Raw genomic sequence first — 10,133 nt, 5'->3', positions numbered from 1 at the left:
GTGCACCTTGTTTAGCTGGCCCCTCACCTCTTCCCAGGACTGATCCAGCCCCCGGCCGCCTGGGTTCGCACACCCACCTTTAGCTCCCGTGTCCCTCCTGGTTTGGGAAATGGCCCTTCTGGTTTAACCCGTTTGTAGTCATATGTCTGTGGATTGAAACCAGAAACACAAAGTATTGGGAACTGCCGGTGTGGGGTGCATACGGCAGGAGACATCACCCCGAGTTCCTGGTCTTCCCTTGAGGCCAGGACAGACAGCGGAGAGCTGGCGGCCACACCTACACAGTGGTTCCCTCCAGCCTTCTCTCCTCGCGGAGCTCATCTCATTCTGCTCCCCTCCTGGCCCACTGGGCCTCAGCTCCCGGTGCCCTGAACAGCCAGGCTCATTCCCGCCTCAGGGCCTCGGCACACGCTGCTTCCGCCACCTCTGAGCGGCCTGAGTCCGTCCTCCAGCTCTCAGTCAGATGAAGGCCTTTCCTGACCACGGCCACCCAGTCAATGTCTCCCTGTTTCAATTCTCTGCATGGCAGCTAACACTATCGAAGTTTTCCTTACTTATCATGTATGTGTCTGATTAGTTACTACTGTGAAGTTCTATGAGAACAGACGGCCTGTCTGTCTCTCAATGTACCCCCCAGCACCTGGGACAGGTCTCTGCCACCAGCGACAGCGAATGACCCCTGACTCCAAGTCACCTCCCTAGGAGTCCCAGGCCCGGCTGCCATCCCGGTCTCAAAATAGCTGCTTACTCTGATGGGCTCTGGCTTCAATTCCAGGCAAACTGCCTTGTAGTTCTTGCTCTGCAGAGAGAGGCGGTTGGGAGTCAGCCTGCCGGGCGTCAGGACTGGGGAGGCTAACACCTGGCCCTTGCAGGAGGACCCCCGCCCGGCCCGGCCTGTCCACCTGTGTTTGAGCTCAGGCCTGCATATTCCCCAGCACCTGATCCGAGATGACTCAGATTCTGTCATGTTATTGTACATCTCTTGTAACACCCACAGGCAGCCCTCTCTCTGCTGGGGGCACCTGGGCAGGGAAGCACTTGAAGATAAAAGTATTGCTTCAGGGGCACAGCCGTCCTCCTATTAGCTGTGTCAACTTGGGCCAGTTATGTAGTCTCTCTGAGCCTCCATTTCCTCATCTGTGCAATGGGGGTGATAACTGCAAGGTTTTTAGACACACCCATTAGATGCAGGCCTGGAGCAAGCTGACATGATCTCAGGGCTCTGGGAGTGCTTGGGTGTGAGGTGGGGTGGGGTTCCTTATCCCAGAGGAAGTCATAGAGGCCTGTCTTCTTCCAATGCCAAAGCCAGGGATCAATCCCACCCTCCTTCCAGCCTGAGAGGCCACTTGATGCTCAGAACAGAGAGAGAAAAACCAAGAACTCATCGGGGCTTTCTCTGCATCCCCCCACCCCACCCCTGCATCTCCAGTGGGAGCTCAGAGGCCCCACGCTTCTCCTTTACCAGGTTTGTTTTCTTCAGTTCTGCCCTCTTGGCCGACATGATGGAGAAGGCCAGAGTGTTCTCAGCTTCTCAGCCTTCCCACGACGGGCCTCCGTGACCAGGCCACTGTCCTATGCAGATTACAGGCCAAGGGGAGGGCTGGGTGACCACCTCTCTGCGTGCAGAACAGCTGAGGTCACAATGCCCAGGACCCACATGCCGGCCCTCAGTGTCACTGTGGCTTGGAGCCTGGGGCGCCTTGGCCACTGAGATGAGGGACTCGGGTCAGTTTCCAAAGCCACAGGGGGAAAGTCTCCTGCAAGGTCCATCCCAAGGGACCACGCCTGCTGTGGCTGAAGCCAAGGCACCTCAGGAGAAGCAGGAATTGCTGGTCCCTCCCCCAGGAGGACCTACCTGTTGACCAGGAGGAGGTGCCTGCCCAGAAAAGTACCTTCTCAAAGCTCACGGTTTCCTCTGCCACGCTCTCCTGACATGGACGGACCCTTCCGCAGGCCTGACGCTGTCTCGGGTTGAGATGCCCTGAAGTCTCTCTGGTTCAACATACATGTGCTGCTCTAACCTGAGGTTTTCTGTACTGTGGAGGGTCAGAGGTGGGGTGGGGGTGCCAATCTCGGCAGGATGACTTCTGATTCCCTGGCCTGATGGCATGGCCGGCCCTGTCCCCTCTCCCCAACACCCCCAATCTCTTCTGGCTCTTCTGTCATCCTGGAAGAGCAGGGCTGGGGCAAGAAGCCATATGTGGACAATGCGAAGGTGAGAAGCCTTGGGGGTGGGGTGGGGGGCAAAGGCTAAAGAAAACGCCATTTTGAGAGCAGCTGTAATTTGTGCTTTTAAGAATCAAAGGAACGTGGCCTTCAAAGGGGCCTAAAATCAGTCGGAATCCAGGTCAGATGCCTAATTTCTCCTCTCCTCTTATCCCCCTGGCAGTCCACTTCCTTCCTTCCTCTCATTTCAACTACTAGTCGGTACAGAAAGGCCGACTTGGGGATTCCTAGGACAGACAGCACAGGAGAACTGTGTGCATGGAAAACACTTGCCTGCAGCCCCGTTACGACCTCTCACACTCACCCCCATCTTCATACAGTACGTGTGCCTGTCCTCCCAGAGGCCGTGAACCCTGGAACCTCCTGGGGAGCTGCCTGCAGCATTTCTGATGCATCTCCTGGGGGTTATGTTGCAGCCCCCAACCTGGTGACAGCCCTCGATCTTACTCTATCACAACCAAAGGACAATGTGTTTGTCACTCTGTTCAGTCTGGGAGGGGTGGGGAGGGCATGGCGATGAGCTTCCCAGGCTTTCACCTCCCCCCTCCCCCACCCCAGGTTTCCAAAACGCCTACAGGCGTGAGCAGGAAACTACAGTGAAAATGTCTGACTCCATCTCGACAGTTACCAGCCTCGTGGAAAAGGGCCCCGTCTCCTCCTCATCTGGTTGGAGAGCCCCCTGGGCGTGCAGCAATGGTTCCTTGGCTTGGCTGAGCAGTTGTCAAACGAGCCTCCTTCTAGTCAAGCATATCACACGAGCCCACTGGCCGATATATGGGGAAATTGGGTCCAACAGAAATCAAGATTTCCTTGTAAAGCAGCTTGATGCATTATACATATATAGTTATCATCATTTGGATAGAAATTTAACAACAGACCCACAGATCATGGCTGGTGCCTTCTCACAGGATTTACTATTCATGCCCCGCATACATCACACTGCTGTCATCACCGTGTTCTAGAAGGGCTGAGGAAAGCCGTGTGGTGAACCTGAATCGATGAGTCTCATGTTGTTTTCTTCTCTCTGAAGATGGTGCAGTTGGATGAGGCCCGAGGCTGACACTGTGACGGTGGGGACGGCGGAGGTGTAGCTTTGTTCCATGAAAGCCACAGGCTGCTCGTACCTGACGATCGCCCGCTGAGCTTCATGGCAAAATCCACTGGTATGGGGGTGAGAAGCATAAAGCCCACGGACGTCCCACTGGAGTTTGGTGGAAAAGGGGGACTACAGCAGAGAGAGACGAGCAGCCTCATGTCTCTTTTCTCCAAGTTGATGTCGTTTGGATTTTCTTTCTTCACAAGGGTCCTGGTTTGTGTTTTTTTTCAGTTTTATGAAGACAATATTGTGTGGAAAGGCTGGTAAGGGGAGAGGGGATTTAACAATGGCCTTAGGCCTCTGAGTTTGGCCTCCTGTGATTCCAGGGGCACAAAACTCCAGGATTTGTCCTCCGGTGAGGCCCAGGCTCAGCCGCCACCCACATCCAGGCCCAGAGAACGTGAAGAATGTCATCTGTGCTTAGGGGCCCAGCTGACCACTGGGTGACTCAGTGTTCTAAAGCCCTTTGATGAGAGTAGAATGTTTCATAAAGGTGCCCAGAACCCTGACAGCTGTGGTCTCCGGCCAACCTCAGACTGATATGACCATGACCTAGATGTGTTGCTCTCACAATACCTGCCAACCTGCTGCAGTGCCTGGATGCGGCCCCCAGCCAGAGGGGCTCTCTGGTCCCTGGCCCCAGGGAGCCTCTCACAGACATTTTTTTTTGGGAGATTTAATGAGACTGGTTACTGCATTGTCCTATCTGACTGATTTACAGACACCTCACAAAGCTTTACACTGTGTCAGGGTGGCTATCTTTTGTCATGGACATGCTGGTTACTACACAATTTCTGATCCTTTCTATAAATAGTATAACCGTTCTTGGCTAGAATTATCCTATTATATTGTTTCTATGGAAAAATTACATCCAGTTTCTATCATGGGAACTTCTAGTACTTCTATTTCAGGAACAACTCATAATATTCTGAACAGATCATTGTAAATCTCCAGCTAATTCAATACAGCTAAGGATAAGAGAAAAGTCAGAGCAAGTGTATTGTATGAGGGACGGCAGGCTTTTTGCTCCTGTGTGTTCCCATGACAGGGTCATGTTTTTCAGGGCCTCCCGGGGCCCAGGGGGACCTGTGACTATTCCCACAGCTAACTGTTACGGAGCAGACTGCTGTGTGAGATAAAGAGCCACCAACAATCAGAGGCTCCTCTGCTCCTGCCAAATGTGGCTTCTGGGGCTGCCTTGCTTGGCTGGCGTCCCCTTACCTTTTTGGATGGAGTCCAAACAGAGGATGGCAGCTCTATTCCTGGCTCTTTCAGCCTCCGTGCTCGAAGGCTCTCCACAGTTGCCATCCCAGTACCCAACAGCCTCCTCTCCACCTCTGACACCTCCAAGTTCCCATTGATCCCTGGCCTGATCACACTGAGTGGCACCACAGCCTCTTTGGATGATCCTGGTCGGGAGGTAACAGTTGACCCTTGAACGACACGGGTTTGAACTGGGCAGTTCCCTTTAAATCCGGTTTTTTTTTTCAATAAATACTCTAAATGTATTTTGTCTTTCATATGATTTTCTTCATAACACTTGCTTTTCTCTACCTTCTGTGATCGTAAGAATACGGTATAAAACACATCGAACATACAAAATATCTGTTAATCGACTGCTTATGTTATTGGTGTGGCTTCCTGTCGACAGTAGGCTATTGGCAGTCATCCTCTGGGGGGAGTCAAAAGTTATACGTGGATTTAAAATGGCACAGCGGGTCGGCACCCCTAAGCCCCGGGTTGCACAGGGTTCAACTGTGTGTGTTGCGTGGTGTTCGTGGAGGACCACGGGGGAGGAGCCCAGCGTCTGTCCTGGGAGTGACCTGCATCACTCCCACTCCCATTTCTCTGGCTAAAACGCAACCACAAGGCCACACCTAACAGCAAAAGAGGCGGGAACATGTGGCCAAAGTTCTCCCAAGAACGAGGAGAGACAGGTTTAAGGAGCAGGTAGCCCACCTCTGCCACGCCTTCCTAGTACATGTCATCTCTCTTACTCCTCTCTAACAAGTCCTCGCCTAAGGAAACATCTGTTTTTAGGGCAAAAAGGCAGTAGTCAACAAGATCCAAAAGAAAAGGTTGCAGAGGCCCAGGATTAAATCTCCTAGCAAATGTGAACGGGTGCAGTTAGAGCTCGGGTTACGGAGCCACTGCTTTGTCATCTGAATGGCCAGTGGGCTGGGATATGGGGACAGAGATTGTAACAGTGATCCTGTTTGTACCGGGCTCTACGATACAATCGTCCCTGTCCGCAGAAGGCCCTGCAGGCCCCAGACCATGTTCCTGGCCAGGCGACAGAGGAAGCCTCCAGGGCCTTGGGCTTTGCCTTGAAGCTGACAAGGGACATGGCTCCTCTGGGGGGCAAAGTTTGGGTGAAAATCGCTCCCTGAGAAAGACAACTTGCACTGAATCAGACACTGAAGCAAGCCAGCCACACTCATTTGCTGAGCCCCATAAACACAAGTGTTAGGTTTTTTTCTAATTTTTGATTAAACAAAAATGAATGTATGTCTTGTGTCCTTGCCCCTCTAAAACCTGCAACAATAACCACCCTTCCAGAGAACGGCGAATCCTGGCACCCGCCTGGTTCTCAGCCCCACACCTCACGGCCGGGCAGCCCTAGTCCAGGCTCAGGGCCAGGCATGTTCTCAGCAAGGAGCTCAGGCCCACCATGCAGGGGACCCCACATCAAGTCCCCTGTTCGTTCAGGACACGTTTACTGAGCACTGCTTTGTGCCAAGCACTCTGCCAGTCACCAGGGGCACAAAGAGAATTCAGGGATGGCCCCGGCCCCTGGGAGTTCCTTATCGATAGGGCTGACGGAGGTGAGTAGGCCCGGGGAGTAGAGGATCCCAGAGGAGGGACACGGCCCAGTTGTTGGGGCTCGCTCTCTGCCATGTCCCTCTGGACCCCAGTCCAGGCCTTGGGAGCTGCCCAGTACCGTTTCCTCTAGACCCAGGTTCTTCTCTAAACCTCAGCACAGGAGCCAGGCAGGGCGATGTTACCCGCCACATGTCAACCCCTGCCCGGAGCTCTGAAGATATCACGTTCTTGTCACTCATCAGTGGGACCACCCCTTCCATACTGGGCCCTGGATGGTGACCACCTGTCTCCAGCATCTCAAACGGGTCTTCCTTCCAACACCGAGTTCCTAGCCTGTCCCAGCAGGTGTGCTGCATACCAAATCAGCTTTCTCTGCTCCACCTGGCCCACACTCACCTCTACCTGGCCTTGTTGCTTGATGCTGCAGTGTGGACGGGCCTTAAATCTACATGTCCTCTAGCGGTGTAGAACACGGTGTCCTCTGAGATGTGTGTGTGTGCCAAGCTGGGATTTCACCATGTCGGAGTGTCTGCATTTCTGTTCTCAGAGCTCCTGTGGTGCTCCTGGCTCAGGAACCACAGGCATACCTCGCTTTATGGCACATCACAGATGTTGCATTTTTTTACAAAGTAAAGGCAAGGCCCCCTACCTGCAAAAAGAGGCCTGCCTGTCATGGGACGTTCTAACTGTGACTGCCCTCGGTGTGTGTGCACGGAGGTCTCTCAGCTCAGCACCCAGAGGACTGGAAAAAATGAAACCCGGAAGTCCACAGGGAGGAGGCCACACTGCCAGCCAATCAGATTCCTCTTGCTGACCTCACTCGGTGGCCTTACCTGGCCTCCTTCCTGCTGCTCCTGCCAGAACCCTGTCCCCCCACAGACATTCTACCGGCCTTCTATTTGGCCTTCCACTAGTTACCTGTATTAGGGTTCTCCAGAGAAACAACAGAATCAACAGGAGCTAGTAAGCGTTATCTGTCTATCTATCTATCTATCTATCTATCATCAATCAATTTCTTTTCAGGAATTGGCTTATGTGATTATGGAGGCTAAGGAGTCCCAGAATCTGCCACCTGCAGGCAGGAGACCCAGGAGAGCTAAGGGTGTAAGTTCCAGTCCGCATACAGAGGACGATGTCCCAGCTCTAAAACAGTCAGGCAGTGGGAACGAATTAATTCTGCTGAGTCCCTCAACTGACTGGATGAGGCCCACCCATCCTGGGGAGGGCAGTCTGCTTTATTCAGCTTCCCTATTTAAATGGTAATATCATTCAGAAACACCTGTACAAACACCCCAGAATAACATTTAATCAAACATCTAGACACCCTGTGGCCCAGTCAGGTTGACACGTAAAATTACCTGTGACATTACCTGTCTCTCTGGCCTTCTTGACCCATCACGCCATCTCCTGGGGCAAAGCTCATTTCCTTCCCTCCGTCTCCACCACAGTCAAGTGAGTTGTAATCTTTTGGATGGTCTAGGGTTTTGCCTTCGATTTGTAAAAAATGCAACACCTGTGAAGCCCAATAAAACGACGCATAATAAGACGACGTGTGCCTGTATCTGTCCGTACCCTCCCGACCCCCCATTCTTCCAGGAGGGAACACCCTGCCTCTCAGGTTCCTTGGAACAATCCTCGACCACCACAGCTGTCCCCTGTCTCGGCCCCCCTCCCAAACTCATTCTCAGGCCTGCTCTCAAGAGTGCAACCCCAGCTCCAGCCCCCCCAGCTCCCCCCAGCCCCCGGCTCTGCCACCTCCCTCGGCCTGTTTGTGCAGCTTGGTGAATGCCAGGCAAGTGGGCAGATCAGCCGGGGCTGCGTGGCATCGTTTCCTTGTGGAAGGGTGGGGTGGCTCAGGCATAACGACACTGAGGTGTCCCACAGCTAAGGAGGGGCTTCGGTCACCCTGGAGGGAGGCTCTGGGCATGTGCGCTTGGATTCTCTCGTTCAGTGACACTGGTGACACTGCTAGTACTCTTCCCTGTGGGTCGAACTAGAATCAAGGGAAGTCACTGCAATAAAATAGCTCGTCTTAACCAAGCGTTTGGAATGTGTATTGAATCCACACAACTACCCTAAGACGTTGTCACTACCGTTATTCCTAGTTTACACACAAAGAAACTGTTTAACCCAGAGCTTAACTCTTCTGAAGTCACAGAGTCGGGTGGGCGAGCTGTGAAACGAACCCAGGCAGCCTAGCTCCGCAGCCAGCACTTTAATCCCCAGATGGCCAAGGAGCAAGGACCCCGCTTAGGGAGCGGGGTGGGGGTGGGGTGGAGGGGGTGGGGATTGTCCCCCCACAGCAGCCCAAAGGTAAACAAGTCCAGTGAGGCCTCATGGACACGGCAGATGTGGGGGCTCCATCCCTTCCCCCTTCTGACTTCGCAGGCCCCCTGGTTGGGAGCCCCACTGCTTCCCCCAGCGTGTAGGGGTTTAGAGGCTGGCTGTAGCAGAAATTTTCCCTCAGGCAGAAATGGCCCCAAGAGGCACAGCTGACTTCAACAGGTCACGTCCACATCCATAAAGTCATCGACAGTCCATGATTCATTTCTTCTATAAATACGTGCCAACTGCCCGCTCGCTGGACTTGTGTGCTAGGCTGGGCGCTGTGGCCACGGAGCATGTCTCTGTCAATGACCCCAGATAGTCATAGCCCCTCACTTTGCAGAACACCTGCCCGCTCCCAGGGGTGCTGAGAGCATGTCCGAGTGAAACAGCAAGTGTGGGAAGTGCAGCTTCCTCTTTGGGGTGCAGATCGGGTGGGTCTGGAAGAAAAGGTCCATATAAACTGTGGCAAAGTGGAAGCTGCAGACCTGCACCTAAGGGTGGAGTGCGTGCATGTGTGTGTGTGTGTGTGTGGGGTGTCGGGGGGGACAGATGCTACACAGAGCTTCCATGAGCCCTTTGCTTCCTGCAGCTCATGCAAACCAAGTGTTTGCTCCTGGGTCACTTGAGGGAGCCTGCTTCCTTCTCTCTGTCCCTTTGACCCTGCCCAGGGTTTCCCGACACAACTTCAGTGAAATTATGCGCGTGGCAGCAGGGTTGTCCGCCCTCCCATCACCAGCCCTGCCCTGGACACTCATGATCACTGGGTACCAACCAGACAAGGTCCTAGGTAGAAGTGGAAACCCAGAGAAAAATCACAGCAGGTCTTCCTGGCACAAACTGGAATGCCGGCCCTTCATCGGGAGGTTTTGCTGTACTTGTTACAGGGTGAGGGCTTTGTGAGTCAGGCCCAGCCCCCGCTCTCACAGCCTCTCCAGAGAAAAGAGAAATGCATTTGGAATTTCAACCCAAGTGCCAGGAGCAGCGCTCAGGGAGAGGCTGTGCCTGACCCCAGGGTGGCAGAGGTCCCCACGCTCTCACTGTACTGCCCCAAGTGGTCCTCTCCACTCCCAAGGGGGAGCTGGGGTGCCTAACAGGGCCCTTCAATCAAGACATGTGGACACTTGGGTGAATGGCTGGGTGGCTGAATGACAGGGCGGGTGTTTTCCAGGCCAGGGCGGGTGTTTTCCAGGCCAGGGCTGTCAGATTCTCTTCTGTCCCCAGAGAGTGGCCCTGAGAGGCCGTGTGGCACAAATGGGTAGTGTTACTGGGACGAAGTCATCTGAGGCCATCGCTGCACAGGGGAATACTGTGGCCGGACATTACTGTGGAAGCATTAACAATTTTTTCCTCTTTCTTTTGCCTTTTCAGAGGGTCTGTTTGCCCTTTCTTCTGAGGGAAGGGTGTGAAGGGTGGAGGGCAAAAAAAAGTGTCTTCCAGGCTTTGGTTTCCAAAAGCTTAGCCCTTAGGGGAATGGAGAGAGCTCTGGGCATAAACAGGATGTTGGGAGGCAGAAGGGGAGGGAGTGAGAGGGGAAGAGGGAGAGAGAGAGAGTGCAAGCCAGCCAGAGAGGGGTTCTTGGTTCCCCAAGAAAGTGCCTTGTTCTCTGGTCCGTGCGTCATCAGGGAACCAGAGCGTGTGTGTGTGTGTGTGTGTGTGTGTG

At 53.7% G+C, this 10,133-nt stretch overlaps 1 protein-coding gene across 1 annotated transcript in view; it reads right to left on the bottom strand.

The window, feature by feature from the left end:
* TEX35 (testis expressed 35) overlaps window positions 1-1,513 on the bottom strand; it is a 10,416-nt gene extending 8,903 nt beyond the window's left edge. The window contains exons 1-3 of the mRNA XM_019647092.1: window positions 1,463-1,513; window positions 695-799; window positions 78-146 (exon numbers count right to left, since the gene is read on the bottom strand). Of these exons, the coding sequence (XP_019502637.1) occupies window positions 78-146; window positions 695-799; window positions 1,463-1,501 (213 nt within the window). The 5' untranslated portion in view covers window positions 1,502-1,513. The remainder of the gene's footprint in view (window positions 1-77; window positions 147-694; window positions 800-1,462) is intronic.
* Window positions 1,514-10,133: the final 8,620 nt, after the last annotated feature.

This window comes from Hipposideros armiger, unplaced genomic scaffold (assembly GCF_001890085.2).
Source record: "Hipposideros armiger isolate ML-2016 unplaced genomic scaffold, ASM189008v1 scaffold_6, whole genome shotgun sequence".
Lineage (NCBI taxonomy): Eukaryota > Metazoa > Chordata > Mammalia > Chiroptera > Hipposideridae > Hipposideros > Hipposideros armiger.
This window is presented reverse-complemented; position numbering and strand designations above follow the sequence as displayed.